The sequence below is a fragment of the Parambassis ranga genome, chromosome 1 (assembly GCF_900634625.1).
Source record: "Parambassis ranga chromosome 1, fParRan2.1, whole genome shotgun sequence".
Lineage (NCBI taxonomy): Eukaryota > Metazoa > Chordata > Actinopteri > Ambassidae > Parambassis > Parambassis ranga.
Genome location: NC_041022.1, coordinates 3,339,367 through 3,359,972, shown reverse-complemented (window position 1 = coordinate 3,359,972; position 20,606 = coordinate 3,339,367). Strand labels below are relative to the sequence as shown.

General features: G+C 44.4%; 1 protein-coding gene across 6 annotated transcripts in view; it reads right to left on the bottom strand.

Moving 5' to 3' along the window:
- Positions 1-20,606, bottom strand: part of LOC114449295 (regulating synaptic membrane exocytosis protein 1-like) — a 58,681-nt gene that overhangs the window by 24,559 nt on the left and 13,516 nt on the right. For 5 of the 6 annotated variants that reach the window (XM_028427241.1, XM_028429540.1, XM_028430285.1 and 2 more), the window contains exons 3-5: positions 17,468-17,479; positions 5,354-5,655; positions 4,068-4,963 (exon numbers count right to left, since the gene is read on the bottom strand). In XM_028427241.1, the coding sequence (XP_028283042.1) occupies positions 4,068-4,963; positions 5,354-5,655; positions 17,468-17,479 (1,210 nt within the window). The remainder of the gene's footprint in view (positions 1-4,067; positions 4,964-5,353; positions 5,656-17,467; positions 17,480-20,606) is intronic. The other variant, XM_028428716.1, reaches the window with a different exon arrangement.

Genomic DNA, 20,606 nt, shown 5'->3' with positions numbered 1-20,606 from the left:
TAAAAGAACAAGGTATAGAGCTGTTCTATAGAAAAGGTAACCTTAAATAATGAAGTGCCTGTTCCAATGAATGGTAAATATAAATATGTATATATGACTATATGTTATATGTTGTGTTATCATCCTCACTGGTTTAGCGCTGTCCTTGCATACAAAGCCGTGCAACATGATGACGTTTTTTATTTTTTTTGTAGTGACTAGAATGTGGTACTTTGGTTTGTAACTTGTAAGCAATCTGTTAACAACAAAAACAATGTGTGTGAATGATTTTACACGTTTTAAACTTAATGCTGTGCAGTGCACAAAACATCTGCCAGGCTGCCGTTTTACATCGTTCTGAAGAGGATGGAGGGTGGCTTTCTTTGCCTGCTTAGCAGAGAACTCTTGGATGTGGCTAATATGGAGTATGACAATGAGGGAGTCGATGCTTGGGTCCTCCTGCTGGATCAGGTCCTTTTTACTGTACTTCTTGTGATTTTCAGACTAGACACTTTCTGGGGATAAGTCCTCAGAGTGGACACTATTAAGTGAGGTACTGTCATACTAGCCGTGGACACTTTGGAATAATTTATTGTCCTGTGAGTTCTCACTGTGGACACTATCTTCCTGGTCAGCTGCAGGGAGGTGGATTTGCATTAACCCTCTGTTGTCAGAGGGCTGACTCGGTGCTTTAAGAATTTTAAGAATTGTTTCTTCAATTTCTTGAACAATGTCTTTGGATCTCCAGATCCTGTTGGTTCATGGTGTCGTCAGAGTCTTTGTTTCGCGTTGATGTGTGAGCGCAGACGGGTTTTTTATCAACGATCCGTGGAGTGTGTTCAGATGTGATGCACTTTGGAAACACACACACTCACACACAGCACCGTGGGACCCAGTGTCATCCTAACAGCACACACTTCTCACCTCTTCCATTTGCTCAGTGCCATTATCACCTCACTGTTCTCCTTCACACACACGGAGTAATACAATTACTCTGAATCGCTCCCTGCCTCCATTTAAATTCAAAGTCAGGCTGCTGCATCATTAAAGCTCATTGTGGAGATAAACTTTGTGCATCCGGTGGGACACACAAATACAAACCACTGTATGTGTAAACACTGTTCACCATAATCCTGGGAGGATTCATGGAACACATGATCAAATGTTTCTGCATGGAAATTACACAACATCCTCTTATATAGATATATTATTTAGTTCTAATAGAGTTTTAAAGGTGTGTATAATAATCATTTTGTTATGTTAAAGTTACTAGGAGGAAGATAAAACATGCCTCGGCTGAGCTGATTATAATCCACTCAACACTGTGTGAAATCTCATCTACCAGATTTATAGATTATTACTAATAAAGCTTCAATTAAAGCACCAACAAGTAATCAATAGATCTGACACGGATCATTTTCTGGTTTTATAAAACTAAGTCATGCAAGTTTTATGTAGCTTTACAACCAGTGTGTAGCTTGGTGCTGGTTTCTGTGCCGCATGTGCAGTCTGTGTTTAGTTGTAAAAGTGAAATCTTAATGCTGCCTGTCTGCTAGATGTGCAGCTGTTAATTGTTTCCTCCATTGATTGATTGATTGTCCATGATTAGTTAATCAATGTATTTTGACTTTTTTTTTATTTGTTTCCACATTAGCGATGCCGCTCTGACTGAGATCTCCCCCACATCAAAACGATTCCTGGTGTCTCATTCAGGAAAAAGCTGCCATGGTAGCATGTTAGCATCACTCAGATGTACCACTAACTGATATCTGAGGACAAGCAGGGGTTAATGTAGGGCTGGGCGATACTACTTAAAAGCAATATCACAATTAATTGAAGCTTTTGGGTGAACGCAGACCCGGTCACGTGACCTACGCTTGTTACATACTCCACTAGAACAGAGAAATCTCTTTGTGGTTCCGAGGTGGCAAGAACAAGAAGAAAATCTGTTTCGGCCTGGACTTTTCATAATTCACGAGAAACGTGTGTCGTTGTTTAGCAGCGTAACGTCTTCAGAACGCGTGTGTGTGTGCACGCGATATGCACTGCACGCTGCAGTGGCAGAGCCGTATGAGCCGTGTGACTACACACACGTTTCTCATATACCCCGTTCACACTGGGGAAAAAAATCTGGCTAACGCGGGATTCGGGCCTATCCAGATGTTTTTTTCTGAGTGTAAACACCTCGAATCTGGCAGTATCCAGTTTGATTTCAATCCGGCTCGATCCACCCACGAGAGGCGCCACCTAGTGGTTTGGAGGACAGCGAACACGCTGGATGAAGCCGGATTGAGTGCGGACACATAGGTCTGAACGCATCCAGCTTAAAGGCTGTCTGGGCTCAATCCTACTCTAGCTGGAATGACTTTCTCCAGTGTGAATGGGGCCATAGAGTATGAAAAGTTTGTTTTGGTTCTTGCCACCTCTGGAACACGAAGAGATTTCTCTGTTCTCTGGATATGTAACAAGCTCTACAAAGAATTTTTATTTTATTTTTTACAGCAAGGAGTAATAACCGAATTAACCGACAATTTTCGATTAATTGCCCAGCCCTAGTTTAATGTTATAATACAATGTGTTCAGGCCAAGCTGGTCAGGTCATCAGCAATCAGTGGCTCGTGGTCTGCTTAGCAGTGCCTTTGTCAGAGGATTACAGCAGCTATACATGACTCTGGTTTTTTTAGTTCTTTTCCAGAGCCCATGCATTATGTTTTGCTTTCAGGGTGTAAAGATCATTTTAAGGTATTATAATAAATCATAGTTGTAATGGAGTGGACAGGTAACCAGATAAATGGATGCCAGCAAAGCTTTGGTAGATAACATAACTGTGTAATTAAGTACATCTTTATTAGCAGGCTTGCTTTCTGTAAGCTGTGAGGTGATCATATCAAGTTTTCGTCCTGAATTTAGCAGAAACTAACATGACTGCAATCCGTTTTCAAAACCAGTGTGGTGCTGCAATGAGAAGAAGTCATCAAATTAACCAACTTCTTCTGAAGACAGAAAAGGTATACTTGAGCCTGGGATATCTTCTCATTTAACCCGAAGTATAGCATCAGGGTACGAACTGCACATTATCAGATATCCTGTTTTGAGGCCCAGCTAGCTAAAGAGTGTTTAAAACGGCTAATAATCCCAATCCACACCATCTACCCATTACTAGGCCCTGAGTCATAGTAATCTGGATTAAAACATCTGGAACAGCCCCTTTCTGTGACCGGCGAGAGAGATAAACTGATGCAGCATGGCTCTAACTCTACCTACTGCCTCTAGAACTCCCACATGGCTTATTGTAGCACAGCCTAGCATCGCTTCGGTATACATATTGTAGGAACCGGGAATCTACTGCACAAAACTATGCACACACAAGAAATTGATTTTCCGTTTAGCTGCCGGTGCACGGTTAGCCGCTGCAGCTGGTTGTTTGCTAAGCATTACGTAGCCACAGCGAGCCACTGACCTAATTCCACAAATCTGCTGGCCTAAATCACAGGGACTCTCCAAATAAACGAGAGCTGTCCTGAGAGCAGCAGGGTTTAGCCACTGCACAGAGGTGTAGATGACACACAGGGATAGTAACGCAGTGTGTCCTGCTGGGTGGGTGCTTCATCCTATCACTTAGCATATAGTTTTACAGCATGAAATTAGAGAATCATTACAGGGGTAGTAATATGCTTTTATCACAATATCATTATTCAGCTAGTGTGGCTGCTTTAGAAGAAAAATATGAAGATGCTGCAACCACATCATGCTTCACTATGACAGCGTTTAACTTGATACTGAGTCTCCACAACCACGTATTTAAAAATGGGTTTGATCACTGTGTTGGAAGCATCAGCTTCAGGTTACTGATGGCCTTCAAAGTTAACAGAAAGAGTCAGAAAGTGCTCCTGGCAGTCCCGAGAATAAAGCAGGTTCTGCTAAAAGCCATGTGAGAGCAGCTGCAGCTTGTTAGGTGACAAAGAAATGAATCATCCATTTCTATTTCATGTAAAGAAATGGATGATGGCAAACGGTATGTAAGGTATGTACGCTGAAATAGCTTTAGCTCTTTAAGCCAGTGGAGTGAGCACATGTGTCTGACTGACCTTTCTCGCTGACGCTTTCCATGTCCACGTCCTCACAGCTGGTGTACTCGGGCGTGGAGCCGCCCTCCTCCTCTGAGCTGCTGATGGACATCTGCCTCTTGTTGACTCCACGCTTGCTCTTGTATGACCGTGGAGGGGGCGGCCGCAGAGACTCCGACTGGTCCGAGCTCTGAGAGTCTTTCCTCAGCAGGTTATCCCCACCTTTCTCCCTTGGTGTCCGTGCTGTACCAGGCTCCGGGCGGCTATTGTTCAGGCCCCAGTCTGGAGGCGCCGGTCCCCCAGTTTGGGGCCCTGATCTGACGCCACATCCCGCAGGTGGTGCCCCCCCTCCGACCCCCGCGGTCCTATCCACAGAGTAGGCTCGGTGGTTTTCTATGTGTGCCTTGCGGTCCCCCTCTCCACCTCCACCCCTCCTGGCCAGACGGTTTTCAGGGACCTCTCCTGTACCGCCTCCTCCTTCCCCAGGTCCCAGTCCTACCTCATTAATTGCTAGATCACTGTGCCTTCGTTCGTGCCGCACTTTGGACACCTTAGCATGCATGCGCATCTCCTGCTCCTCTTTCTGTGGTTTCACGGGGTATCTTGCTAGGTTTGGGTCGCTGCGGTAACGATTCTGGAACTCCTCCTCACGGCGCTGCCGCTCCCTCTGATCTTCGTCCTCTGGTCTCCTCCGGTGCATCTCTGAACGACCTAGGTTCTCGTCACCATCCTCATAGTCCTGAGAGTGGATCTTCTCCAGCCTCCGCCCGTCTCCCAACCTCCTCTCACTTCTGTCTCCAGGGACAACCCTCTCGTCAAGGGATGACTGAGACTGCAACTTCCCGGCAGGTCTCCGTCCACTGCCGCGTCCCATAACTCCCTTTCCGTTCTGTTCATGGAGGGAAACGGGCCTTTTCCTAGAGATGAGGACAGATTTTTTTTAGACACAAAAGACAAACAAACATGCATCATTTGGGATTTTTTCTGAAAATACCCTGCACTATATATTCTACGAAAGCTCCTTAGTACAGAGGGGAATATGCACAGATTAAAATTTCCACAACATACTAACAAAGATGATGAATTCTTACCTAACTCACACAACAAATGAAAACAAGGGGATTGAGTTAAAGACCTCTCAAGACTAAAACCTGTGACCTAGCTTTTCTGCTGGTTGAGCTACAGCAGACAGATCTATTCTTTTTTTTTATATTGCAGGGATTAAAACTACAACAGGAGCTTTAGCACATATACAGTACTAAAAAAAATGGAAAAACATGGCTCCCATTCTCCAGTGTCTTACTTACTTTTCTCTCGGTGGTTCGCTTTGGGAGCGGGAGCCAGGCATGGTGTCAGCACCTTTGGCGGCAGTGACACCGGTGGGTGGCTGCGTCCCTGCGTCTGGCGGCCCGGTATTGTTGACGCTGGATGGTGGGGCTTGGGACCTGGAGCGGAGCAGCTTCCTGTCACGTTGGGCCTCACCTCCCGTGGCCAGATCGTTCAAGGAGGCGCCCAGGCTCCCAGGCCGCACCCCTGACCCCGAAAACCATTCTCCTGACTTGGTGAGAATCTCCTGCTGCTTACGGCACAGGTTGCATACCCACATTACCTGGAAGGAGTTGGAAAGAGAAAAGGTGTTTGTCGAGTAGGAAAGAAGTAAATTAAATATCCTTAGGCATGCCTGTGACAGCAAATCTGCAGTCATGTCAATATTTGCACAACTTTATTGAGCTTGTAGCCTAGCACTGGAAAATGCAGCAATGCTAACTGACTTTAAAAAGCTAAAATAAACATCTTTCATGGTGTCTAACATCATACAAGAAGAAAACCTTGGCTGTCCCACACTTGCGTATCCCTCCTTCCTTTGCTACAGCTAATCAACTATTAAAGAGCACTCAGATATGACCGACTGTGCTGGTCCAACACATCCATTATCTGTGATCACCGCTGGGAGAGGGCTACAGAAACCCCAGAGGAGTTCATGTTTTACCTGCAGTGAGGAAGTCCATGAATAAAATGGTGACTTAAGTAACGGACCACAATTGTATTTTTATCATATTTGTCTGACAGGGTGATGATTGCTACAATTCAGCCTCCTAAACATGCATACAGTGCATCCTTATAGAAAAAATGTGACTTTTCATCCACTACAGTCATCATCAAATACTCACATGTAGCCATGGCTACTGAATATCACCTCACTTCGACCGCACAAAAACAGGATTTATCTCCTTCCGTATTTATAATCCCACCGGTTTATTTTGCAGAGAATAAATCCAACGTGTCGTCGCCGTGTATCCCACGGCACACACTCAGCTCAAGTTAAAAACAGAAACACCTCTGGGACCTTCGCAAACCCTTAAAAATGTTATTCCTTAACGGCACGGTTAGCAGCAGTCAGGTTAGCAGTTAGCTTTTAGAGCGCCAAAGCACATTCATCATGGCCTGATTGAATCCTAGTTGGCGCATGTCCAGACTAATCTGAAGTAAATCAGCTGCCCGCACGGCCCACAGCTGTCGGGCAGCAGCCCAGCAAACACCACAGTCTATTTCTCTCTCTGTGTCTTTCTCCACCTCAGATTAGCAGTGGCCAGTAATCCTTTCAGCTTCTCACCATTATTCAACTCATCATCAGCTGACAATGCCCGGCTCACAATCTATAACTTCTAACCTATAGGCCCCCCCCCTCATCCACCCATCATCCCTGCAGACAGAGCAGGTTACAGATTAAAAATCCCAATGCCTCAGCCCCCTTCATTCTTTCCCAGTGCATGATGGGATATAGACTGTCTTTGTGCAGAATGTACTGAAACTAAATGCTCCATTACAAACTTGAATTTCACTTATTTTGTCAATTTTTATTCCATTACAATTTCAATTGTCAGTTAAAAGGGCAATTTGTAGTCACATTGCAGCATCTCTTTCCAGAAGGGGGAGCTGTTGTTTCTGTTAAGTAGGTTTGAGACACTTCAGTCATGATGTGCTATAACCACACAATATTAGTGTTTAATGACTCAAAGGGTCATTCAATCAGTGTAAAGCAAATTAAGAAGCAAATCTGTGTTCGACTTATTGTATATCATCATACAAAGTAGAACCATGACCTGTGGAGTGCATCCACTGCTCCGCCAGCCAGGACAAGAGACTAACAGCTGTTTCGTCAATGTTAATGTTAATGTAAGGTCATGCCATGAAACAAAGTGCAGAGCTGCATCTGCAAAAAAAGATTTAGGAGTCTCAGGATGGATGATGAGTGTGTCTTTAGCCTAGCACCACTACTACAAACATGTAGCTTATCCAGCAGATCATCATGGTGGTTTCTATACTATATTTATATATGCTCCGTTTCTTAGCATTGCTAACTGATCCTCTGTGCTTAGGCATTTAAACGCTATCATTACTACATATTATATATCACATCGTTTTCCACAGACCAGTTGGCAATGTGTGGTGGCATCTTGGCGCCAGTGTCACATCGGTCGGGGTTTATACAGGTTAAATATACACCTGTATGCTATCTATGACAGTTTTTAAAGCTACAAGATGCATTTTGAATTGATTCAGTTAAATCCGAATTCTCTCAGTTCTGAGTGATAAGACGAATAATAATTTTTACTAGAGCCCTGAAAAAATAAAAGTTAAAATAAATAATGTGATAAAACCACATAATTACATTAATAACATAAAAAATATAGCCTAATCGCCTAATGGTTTGCTGCGTTACCAGCTCTGTCTATGCGGCATTAGGGTGCGAGATGTTCCATTATCAATAACAATGACCGTCTTCACAACAGTCTATAGGCGTCAGGCATTACGCATGGAGAGGAGGAGCGGGCGGGTCAGCTGCTGTCGGTGTGTGTGCATGCATGTGTGAACGAGAACGGGAGGGAGAGAGAGAGTTACGCGTAGTTGAATGAACGGAAGGATAGCTATATTTTTAAATCGCGTTGGCGAAAAAAAAACACTTCATCAGTTCATCAGTTCAATCATCAGTTTGTGGCGGAGGGTGTTGATTATGTGGCGGCCCGCCACGAATTAGTCCATGTGTGGGAAACCCTGTATCATCCTTCATGTGCAGTGTTATCAATCAGCAATTGTACAGCACTAATCCAGTTAGAAAACAACTGCTAACTGCAAGAAAGGCTAGCTAAATGAGCGCCGCACATCAGCTCAATCATATTAAAAGGAAGATCTAACAACAGTTTGTTTTATTCTGGTCACATTTATTAAGCAATTTTCCCCTGGGATTAATAAGGTATTTCTGATATCAATCACTGTGGCATGAGTCCATCTTGTAGCATTGTGTGAATGAACTGGATAGCTAGTTAGCGTGCTAGAGACGGTATCTCGTTTTTTTTTTTAAATATTTCAAAATATTCCTTTTTTATCAGGAAGACTTGAATTTGAACACATGTGCATCTGACTCATGCATCTGTGCTGAGGTCCAGTCAGTGGGTACGGAAAGTATTCAGGCCCCTTTTAAGTTTTGCAGATTTATTAGAAAAACTGAAATATCCCATGGTCCTAAGTATTCAGACCGTTTGCTCAGTATTTAGTAGAAGCACCCTTTTGATCTGATACAGCCATGAGTCTTTTTTGGGAATGATGCAACAGGTTCTCTCCAGTTCTGTCAGGTTGGATGGTAAACGTTGGTGGACATCCATTTTTGGGTCCCTCTAGGGATGCTCAATGATGCTCGATTGGTTTAAGTCAGGGCTCTGGCTGGGCCATTCAAAAACAGTCACAGAGTTGAAGTAAAGCCACTCTCGTTATTTTAGCTGTGTGCTTAGGGTCATTGTCTTGTTGGAAGGTAAACCTTCGGGCCAGTCTGAGGTCCTGAGCACTCAGGGGAAGGATATCCAGGATATCCCTGTACTTGGCCGCATTCATCGTTCCCTCGTCCTGTCTTTGCAGCTGAAAAACACCCTCACAGCATGATGCTGCCACCGCCATGCTTCACTGCTTGGACTGTATTGGACAGGTGATGAGCAGTGCCTGGTTCTCCACACATACCGTTTAGAATTAAGGCCAAAATTTTCTGTTGTTCTCATCAGACCAGAGAATTTTTTTCTCTCACCATCTTGGGAGTCCTTCAGGTGTTTTTTTTTGTTTTTTTTTAGTAAACTCCATGTGGGCTTTCATGTGTCTTGCACTGAGGAGAGGCTTCCGTCAGGCCATAAAGCCCTGACTGTTGGAGTGCTGCAGTGATGGTTGACTACAACTTTCTCCCATCTGGCGACTGCATCTCTGGAGCTCAGCCACAGTGGTCTTTGGGTTCTTCTTTACCTCTCTCACCAAGGCCAGACGGCCAGCTCTAGGAAAGGTTCTGGTCATCCCAAACGTCTTCCATGTAAGGATTATGGAGGCCACTGTGCTCTTAGGAACCTTAAGTGCAGCAGAATTTTTTTGTAACCTTGACCAGATCTGTGCCTGTCTCTGAGCTCTTCAGGCAGTTCCTGAAGAGCTCAGAGAGAGATGGTGTAGAACCATCTCGAGGATGATCAGTAGAAATGGATGCACCTGAGTTTAATATATGAGTGTCAAAACAAAGGCTCTGAATACTTAAGAGCATGTGATGTTTCAGTTTTTCTACCACTGTCTGCACGGTTAATCCATGAATGAGAAGAATGACCATCGGCTGTTTGTGTCTCAAACCAAAGACAGACATTCAGCTTTCATTATCTAATAGCATGCCTACATGTTTTTGTTCTATGCTTCAAAGCCTACACTGCAGAGGGGGGAGGGTAGTAAACAATAAAGAAGTTATAGAACAAACACACACACACACACACACACACACACGCTCAGGATATTATACATAATCCTTCAGTGGAGTGACTGCACTCAGTGTTCCTGGATAGCCAAACAGATATTGTAGGGGGAATTAAATGTGTGCGTGTGTGTCTTTATGTGTATTAACAAGCAAAAGCTCCACCCGATGGTGTGTGTGTGTGTGTGTGTGTGTGTGTGTGACACATGTATTTGCAGTAGTGCTTGCTACCCGGCCCAGCCGGAGCGTGATGTGAGACCCTCCAATCAGCTCACTGTGTCCGGAGGCAGCCCACTGTTGTGTCACCTCGAGTTCATCTCGCAGCCACACAATGATGTGCCTCTGTGTGTCTGTGTGTGTCTGTGTGTGTGTGTGGAGATGTGTGTTACAGCATGTATATGTAGGACGTTTCTGAAACCTCCGTGCCTGAGTGTGGCGTGGGCGATTGCCTGTAGGCGAGCTGTGTGTGTGTGTGTGTGTAGAATAAGCAGTGCCATTTCTGTCATGTAATAATGTCAACCTCCTTCTGCTTAAAAATGTGTTTCTCCATGGTAACCAAATCACAGAGAGGAGTCAGCAGGAGAAAAGGGTACAAAGCAGAGTGTGTGTCAGTCCTAAAACACAATGACAGCAGAGAATATCTCCACGCAGACTACTCTGGCTGACTGACTACACAAACCACTGAACAGAAATCAGTCTGATCTCAACCTCAATGTGGATTTTACTTCTTCCTGTTTCCTCTTTTGCCTTTTTTTTCCTCTCCTCACACCTTTTCTCATATAGGGCCCTATGATTTCCGCGATAACGGAATTGCGGAATTGGCCGATTAAAACGGAATTTGACATAATTTGACTGTAGTGCCGTTTTCGTGTGTAAGAGGCACGTATGTCCAGGGAAAACTGCACGAAGGGAAGCTAATCCGGGTGGCACAAGAAGCTCCTTCTACAGACTGAGCCCCTCCCCTTTTTAAAACACTGTAACCATGGCGAAGCGGCTGCATACAGCTCTGTCTTCGTCACCGAAAAAAAACTGCGAAACTCTGCGCCCCTCAGTACAGAGCCCAGCAGTTCCTGAACGACTTCTGTGCACCACGTGAACTGTTGTTTTACAGATTCTGTCAACACGACAGGACGACTGGAAACTTAAAAATACTAATAACTACTGGAGAGGCCTGAGTGCGGAGCTCCTCACAGACAGACAGACACTCACTGATCTCAGCACACAGAGGCTGTCAGTCATGTATTTCAGTGGTGGCGTCTCTGGTCAGAGTCAGAATTCCTTTATTTATCCCTGAAGGGAAATTATTTAAGATTAAGATTTGTCCCACAGTGGGAAAATTACATTACTGCAACAGCACAGACACAGTAGAATTTAAAAGTAGGGCAAAAAAATAAAATAATATACAGTATGAAGTAAAACTACCAATTAAGATACAAGAGAATTCAAATAAGAACATATAACATATTAACAGATATTGCACAGATGAGGTGAGTAGGTGGGAAACTTGTAGAGAGGGCAGCTCACAGGGACTAATTACAGCTGAAATAACTAGTTTTGAAGAAGTTTCAAATGTTTGGTTGTTTTATAATAAGTCAACTAAAGTTTCATCACTTGCTGCTTGTTTTTGATGCACTACTGTTTAGGGATGTCCCGATCCGATCACGTGATCGGAAATCGGGCCCGATTACGTGATTTCAGACTTGATCGGAATCGGACATTACCTCCCGATCAGGACTCGGATATATATTTATTAGGGCTGTCAAAGTTAACGCCTTCTGTGCAGGGTGGCTCTGTGTCCTGTAGTGTAGGGGTATGACAGTCGCTTTTGGCGCGACAGGTCCTGGGTTCGAGACCTTGATGTGCTGCGTGTGTGAAATCTCCCAGTGTGGCCACACACACACACACACACACACACACACACACACACACACACACACACACACACACACACACACACACACACACACAGGTTTTGCCGTAATGAGTGCCTTTATAGAAAGTATCGGATCGGGACTCGGTATCGGCAGATACTCAAAATCAAATGACTTAGACTCGGACTCGAGGGCAAAAAAACCTGATCGGGACATCCCTACTACTGTATGTTACCATATTGAGGAAACCCTCAATAAATTTAAGTTAGTTTCTATTCAATTTAGTCATTTACATTAAAAACACAAAGCTTCTGGTAGTAAAATAAGGTCAAAAATTGGGATTCCCAAAAACTGTACTGTGAAAAACAGATTTCCCCAAAATTAAAATGGAAAAAAACAGAATTTGGCAAAAAATAAAACGGATTTTCTGGGGCCCTACTCATATTCCCCTTCATTTTTTTTTAATCCTATGTAACAAATCCTCTCCTTCCTGTTTCTTATATTTCTTTTCCTTTCCCGCTCTCTCTCTTTCCTTCCTTCTTGCTCTCCGCCTTTTCATTTCCTCTCTGACTTCCTTTCATCTCCCCTCACCCTCTCGCTGAGCTGACACACCTGGCTGACTTGACAAATGAAGACACCGCACACCTGTCACTCATTCATCTCTACCGCCCCCTCCTCATGCCTTCATCTCCCACCCTCAGGGCCGCTCCGGCCATCTGCTGACAAAATGGTGAAGGCGTACGCCGCCGCCGCCGCTGCTGCAGCTTGCTGTGAGAGCAGCTTTCATTTAGACCTGAATTGTGTGAGCATCAGCTTTTCCTTAAACAGGCAGAATAGATGGGAGCCTTGGGAGTGGCGGATCAGTGGGGAAAAGGGGGGGGGGGGGTGAATCACTTTCAGTGTACACAGCGACCCCGCCCTCAACACATACACCTTGACAGAATGACATATGAGGCAGCGGCGGGTGTAAACTGCCATCGTTCACGGGGAACGATAAATCCTGAACGGTGGGAAGAAACACGACCGCAAAAGACATAATGCTCCATTTCCCCTAATAAGGTAGTAGATCAAGTCTGCAAGCAGGCCAAACACATTCAGCAGGGAGGAAGACTGGAAGAAAAGCAGCGCGGCTGTGGCTGTAAATCCACATGAGTTTCCAGTTCTGATCTCGGTGTCAGAGAGGAGACTCTTTTACACTGATTAACAGTCATAGAGTGATCAAATGTTTGTCTGGGCTGTCGGCGTTCTGTATAACTCTGAACGTTGCCCTTGTGTGCATCGAGCAGTGAGAGTGGCACTGTCTGTGGAAATGATGACTTTTCTTGGTATTGTGGGCCTTTATAAAGCAGCTGACAGCAGGGGGGACGACAATAAAAGATGTCTGACAGTGATGGAGGATGACGTGTAGCAGACGTCCCTGTATAGATGCAAACCGCTGGTGAAACCAGCCGGCCACCAACACATCCCAAACAGTACAAGATACAGACTCTAGTGTCTTAACAGATAACACTATGATATTTTATAATGACCTTAAACCCACAAACTATTTGATTAAAATGAGAAATTAATGCATAATTATGTCAAAATAACTGAAATATCCCTTTAAATGAAGCTGTCTCCAGAGACTTTACCCACAAAGGAGCCACTCCTTCCTCACTTTAGTTAGTGTTGTGTTACCCTGTGACTTTGTTCAGACCTGAAGTGATGTTGTATATCAGTTAAATTACACAGCCGCAGACCAGCAACTCCTCTCCCGTGATCTAGGAGGTAACATCTCTGTTTTTGCGGTCTGGTGCAGCATGACTGCTTCACTCAACTAAAATGGCCGAAGGTAAAACACATACCCAGATCAAGCCCAAGTAACGTAACTGAACTATATCATAAGTGATGTATGCGTTTAAATGTCACACACATTATGTCCAAAACAACACTTTTCTATGAGAGTGTGATAACAATGAAATATTAGAGCTACATGCTGCTAATGCCGGGATGTGCTGCCACAGTTTTAAGGCCTCGCAACACAATAGGAGGAGGGAGATGGACAGAAGATGTGAACAAAGAGAGTGTGTGTGTGTGTGTGTGTGTGTGTGTGTGTGTGTGTGTGTGTGTGTGTGTGTGTGTGTGTGTGTGTGTGTGTTGGACCCTGCTACAGTTTAAGAGGAGTGGAGTGTGAGGACAGAGCAGTGGTTAGGTTAGTCATCTCATCCTGAGAAACATGATTGAGATGATGCAGTACATCCTCCCTTCCGGTAAAAAGTGCAGTGTCAGCTTGATGCTCCTAGCAAACAGGACTTTGTGTGTATCTGTGTGTGTGTGTGTGTGTGTGTGTGTGTGTGTTAACAGTAGACTGTAAACCAATTGAACCTTCACTCAATGCACACACAGCATCATGCGTGCGTGTGTGTGTCGTCTAGATAAAACATAATGTCAGCGCTGTCGTGTCCTGCCCGCTCTCCACCGGGAGGCAGCGCTCGTCTACAAGGCGGGCAGACTGTCAGCGGTTTGTTCAGTTTCTGGAAGCCATCTGGAGCTGACATTAAACACACATAAACAAACACTCAGCCGGTAACAAGCTATAGCACCAGCTAAAGCAGGGCTGCCTGAGAGGGAGGGCTACCAAACTCACATCAGCTACTGCACATAAGATCACTCAGCCCTCCTGTCTCCACTGTTTTACACCCCTGACCATAAGGTCCAGCCTTTAATTTAATATTCACTCAAATATCACAATGTTTCAGCCATTATTGAACTATAAAAACAATGTTTTAGATTTTTCTCGCATGACTTAATCTGTGGAGTTCCTTGCCTTCTTAAGGTGTTTGGCACCATCCAGTGTTAATTTTGGCAGCAATTTCTGATTTAGTTTTTATTTTAGTCTTGTGACTTGTCATCAACATTTTTTAACTTTTAGTCTAGTTTTAGTCGACTAAATCTGCCGTGGATTTAGTCGACTAAAATTCTATGATATATATTTTTTCATGAAATAATTAAGGTTTAAAGTGCAATAAAACAGGCACAGCTTTAACTTGTGTTATTTGAATCAAACACCTCTTTATTTAATTGCTATGATCTTTTCACAAAAGAACAGTGAACAGTGAGCTGCTCTCCATGAATACACTGTTCAGTCATGACCTTCTTCATGAATCCTCCATAACTACAGCAAAACACTTCAGTGACAACTCAGAAACAGGTCGCATGCTGTAAAACCATCAGCAGCGGGGTCTTCATTTATAGATTTTGTCACGTGTATCTTTGAACGGAAGTTAAGACGACTCGTCTGCAAACGTCGCTTCAGGTTTGTTGTGTTTTTACCGCTGATAGTCGCTCCGCACGGTTTGAACCGTCTTGTTTGTCTTGACATCAAACGTGTCCGTGTGTCTGTTCTTCTCCTGTGTTGTGTTACCATGCATGAGGACGCCTTCTTCCAGCATCGCGGCGCAACGTCCTTACACAGAGAGAGCACTTCTGATTGGCTCTCTGCCGCCGTCTCCTGATTCGTCCCTCCCTTCCACAAACAAAATTTGCTCTGATTGGATCTCGTCTCCATCAATAATTTCATCTCGTTTTTATTCGTTGATGAAAGTGTCAAAACATTTCGTCTTCGTTTTTGGCACCGTGCGTTTTTATTTAGTTATCGTCTCATTTTTATCAGCAAAAAAAGGTTGTTAACGAAAACTATGACGAAAATGATTCGTCAACAAAATTAACACTGGCACCATCAGTTGTGATGTGCAGGCTGGGTTTGTACACGGCTCTCTACATATTATGGTAAAAACCACTCAGCTAATTAAAGACAGATACAAGAGAAATAACAGTCCATCATTATTTTAACACACGAAGCTCAGCTAGCCTTCAGGAAAACCTTCAAATGCTCTGATGAGACTGGCTCTCACGAGGCCGACCCCAGAAACAGGACGTACCTCTGCTCAGGATCAGTTCATTAGAGTCTCTGGCTTTAAAAACCGCAGATGAACAGCACTTCAGATCAGAGTTCAAGCAGCAGACACACCTCAACACCAACTGTTCGAAGTGTTACCGCGGTTCTAAATGGTCATTAAAATAGTTACACAAGATCTGTTTCGTCACACACACACAGTTGTGAGATTTTCAGTACTTCCTGTGTTCAGCTCTGAGTTTGGGGACTTCACCCTGCATTTCTTCTTCTGTGGCGCCCCCTTGTTGTACAGTTCTGGATGTCTCATTTTATAATCTCATTAAGGTAAGGCAGGGTTCCGGCTGGCGTATTTTGAGTCTTCCAGGACACTGTAGTGCCCAGGGAAGTTGGTGCAGGCACTCTGCTGGATTTTGAACTATGTTAGAAACCTCAGAACCACGCATGTTGTCTAAATATTTTAATATCATATTCAGGCTCCACTTCAGTTTTAAGGCATTAGCACTTTCTGTTTGTTTTATGATATGATTTAATTTTATACGAACTTCGTGACTGTGTACGGCTCCTTGGGAGCTGTACGTAAAACAAACAAATGTGTATCTATCTGTCTTAGTTCTGTTTCTGACAGAAGCTTCTTTCTTCTGAAAGGACTGAGTTTGGAGGGTCTGTTAAAGTCCAGTGAAAGGTCTCAGCCACAATACCAGAACTCGAGTCCGCTGTTTCGTTTCTTCCTATACCCGTACGCCACATCACGACTAAACACAACGCAGAGTAGCAGGATTAGGGGCGGTGTCGGCTGGTGGCGGACCCGAAGAGTGAGAGGGTTAAAGTTACATTCCCTTATTGATTGTTTCTTAAATGTATGTAAACTGCACATAGCATAACTGCCTGAGAATAAAAACAGAGGATGTTTACATGGCAGACTTCCACTCTGAAGGACATCTGCGGAGCGGTAACATTCTGCAGTGACGAAGCATTGAGGGGGAAGTGGACACAGTGGAACATATAGAGTACCTGGGCTCCTCCCGTCTCCCCATGGCAAGGCTGGTCTGGTCTCAAACACACAGGCGGGGACAGCATGCACAGGCTTGAGTGTGCATTCATTCTGCATTCAGATAATTCAAAGGTCTTTTTAATACGCATGCCAGCTGAAGTGCCAATCACCCCGGATCCCTTTTTATTTTTGTGTTTTAGCAGTCTATCCATTACCCCCCCACCCACCCCCAGCACAGCCATGCCTACAGCCACAGGAAGAGGGGTCAGGGTGGATCAGAAGGGTCAGACGCCCCCTGCAGACAGCCTGTGTTATGGCTCATGCTCGTTCTGCCCGCCAGCTGATTGTCAGGGTCTGCATTCATTCTCAGAAATATTCGTCCGCAATCAAACTGATGGTGAGTCCTGTTCTGATGCTGTGAATGAGCACAGACCCAGAGAGTGGGAAGGGGGTTTGGGGAAGGGGGACCAACAGTATAGTGACCCATGCAGAAAATCCATCGAGGCAAATCCGAGCCAAAATCTTACCCTGTCCTTCACTATGAGACACTTCGCGGTGGGGGGAGGAGACAGACAATGGACACAGAGTTAGTCACATAGAGAGGAAAACCTGCTGCAGTTCCAGGTGTCTCCACCCCGAACTGTGTGAATGATCAGGGACTCCCTCAGCCCAGTTAATCCATAAGTGGATTTGTGCAAACACTGGCTGCGTTCCAATCCGATAGCTGCTCTCGTGCAGCAGATATTGTTGTTTTTCTATCAGCTGGGAAATTACACAGGTCAGATCGACACGGCAGACATCATCAGATCATAGCACAGCCAATGTTTTTTAAACCGTCAGATGGCACAAACATCACAGTCACGGCACAGAGAGAACACAAGAAAAGATGCTAACCACTTTGTCCTCCTTTGTGGCATGCAGTCCAGGTAGCAGTGAGAAAAGTGAGGCGGGAGAAAGGAGGGAAATAAATGACAGAGCGTGAAAGAGATGCAGAGAAACGTGTGATGTGTGGAGGGGAGAAAGAGGGAGAAGAGAAGGAGGGAGGCGTGGTGCAAACATTTGTTAATTACATTCTGCAGAATCAGTACACACATCTTCATATTCAGTGACAGAGTCTGAGGGCGGTGGACACCACAGTATGCAGATACATGAGACACGGTAGGCTGTGGTGACATGCATGATCTTAGTGTTGACTCGTGACATCAGTGTCACATGGTCTCAGCTCACAGAGGAATCCAGGACACCAAAAGCAACATGGAGGACATCTTTCCTCAACTACTGTCCTTCCTAAACACACACATACACACCCAAAGAAATGAGTGTGCCTGATGCAGCCACAGACCGACATCAGTGACAGGGCTTTGTTATTACAGAAGTTCATGTGATTCAGATCAGGTTAAATGGAGTTTGGTTTGTGTTGCTGTGATGCCTTCTGCTGGGCACAGATCAGCACTGCTCAGCTTAGTCATGATTATTATGAACAGAGCATTTATTACTGCACAATGTTATGGAACATACAGGAGATTGTTACCTGTTAGGTGCTGCCAGACTTCTGTTTTATACAGTTTTCTGACACACCTATTATGTTTGTGGCGCTGTTCTATCATTTAAATTTTACTCTGAAATTCATCAATCATAGTTTTTGGAACAGAACCCAAATGTTTTGGGACTCTGGCACTGTTGTTAGAAAAGGCAAATTACATTTGTTTTTGTCTGTGAGACTTTAGAACTGTTAGGAAATGGTTTACTTCCATCCATCCATCCATCCATCCATCATCTGAACCCGCTTCGTCCTGCAGTGCAGGGTCACGGGGGGCTGGTGAGAGGCGGTCCATCACAGGGCAACATACAAACATCCGCACACACTCACACTCACACCTACGGGCAATTTAGAGAGCACAATTGACCTAACAAGCACGTCTTTAGAATGAGGGAGGAAGCCGGAGAACATGCAGACTCCACACAGAAAGGGCCCAGTCAGAGTCGAACCACCTTTTGTAATTATATATATACTCTTTCTCTAAAAGGACGAGGTCTTATATCTGCGGGAATATCAAACTGTTTATGGCTTAACACCACCGGATGCTTTAAAAACCTGCACCTGTGTTTCTAGCTTTCTAGTTTAAAAACTGTTCGTACATTCTTATGTATACATTTAAAAAAAATACTAGATGTTTATTCATATTTTGCTGCACTGTTTAAAAACGCTGCTGAACTGAATAAAAATCACAAACAGTGTGTCTCTCTGCCGGGCTGTAAATCAGCACACTGTAGGCAGCAGAGGGTTTTAATGTAATGGAACAAAGCTCACACTTTCCTAACGCTGTTATTCTGCTTGGCTGCTCAGACGACCCGGACGGAGCGGCATCACCTCCGACACATCTCTGCCACACACACACACACACACAGCCGTTCACAAATGTACCAAAAGCGGCACAAAGTATGCAAGATGTGCTTTTGTAAGGATAAAATTTATGAATTAAATCTGAGAATTAATCTGTGACCTCCCTGTCTGATGAATGAGCTACATGATGATGATGATGATGAAGCTACATTTCATCTCCTGGCATTAAATTCCATATAAAACGTTAAATATTTGAAGGCCACTTTGCCTGATGTTATTCTGAGCTCTGTCTCCCTTCAGATGATTTCCTCTATTTGTTTTATTTATAGATCATGTTAGTCTCATCCCTTTATGAGCATGTAACAGCCTGCCTGCTGTTAAAGTAAAATTAATGTCTTTACCAGCAGGGATACTATCTTTATCCCCTCCTCTGACTGGCCTTTGAGTCCCACATGCGTGTGGCGCCGGTGTGAGTCCGGGCCCAGCTGGGATGGGCGGATACTGAACAGATTGGGCACCAGCAGGCCAAAGGGTGGAGGGACCATCATCAGGTAAGATAAGCAGAAGGAGGGCCTCTCTCTTGGGTTGGAGGGGAGCCCAGAGGATGCTTGGAATGGAAAAGGGCCGGGCCTTAAAATAGCACCAACATGTTTGCTTTATGATCCAACCTGGATCACATTAATGCTCTCATGGTGATATGCTGCCCAGTGACGTGCAGCTTCTGGAACTCATACTGTGTGTGTGGTGTGTAAGTTTAAGCTAAATTGAATGAAATAGTTAATGTTTCTTTGACTCTGGAGCGCAGGTTTAAAATCTGTAGAACTTCCAGGAACCAGTGACACCGGCTTCAGAAAGAACTACACGCTGTTTGCCTGTGAGGGCACTAGATGCCGCTCAAAGTTTGTTGACACCAAAAAATGGCATCTACTGGTTAGCCCATCCTCTCCTGCAGTTGTATGGATACATTACATATCTAATGTGTTTTTCAGGGTGGGACTTGTCACTGTGAAAGATGTTGTGAGTCTGCTTTAACTTCAGTAATCTTTTCCCAAACCTAACCAAGTTAATGCCTAAACTTTCACCAAAACCTAACCTTAAAGGTCGGGTAGGAGATTTCATTCTGATGCACTTTTTGTTAAATTAGTGTAACTTCTCTTTACAATCCGATAGCAACCGATTAGTTCGGCAGTTTAGCATTAAAATGAAGAATATGAATCATCTGTGGAAGATATAAAACACTAAAAACATCAGCCAATCCTCCGAGGCGCTCCTGCGCGTATAGTTGGCTGGTTGACACTCTCTTCCTGCTCTGCAGGGAGGCGTGGCTTCGGGGTGAGCTCCGAGAGAAAGGGGCGTGTGTTTACTTTCAAAATCTGGCTGACTCTCAAAATCTCCTACCGTACCTTTAAGGTAAAACAGAAAGTGATATTTGCAACACTTCATGAAGCACATTTACACATGCACATCCAGTCAAGGCCATGTTATGTCTGCCACGCACATGGTCACATTCTGTGCTACGAACACCTGACATTATGTCATTTTTGGGAGTGTGAGGATGCTTTAAATATGAGCACAGAAGACTAGGAAACTGTCTACACAGGCTGATGGTTAGACACAGCCTGTGCTCACTCGGAAAACACAAGATCAATACTGATCAAGTGCATCTCGGTTTGTTTATGCAGACAGGAT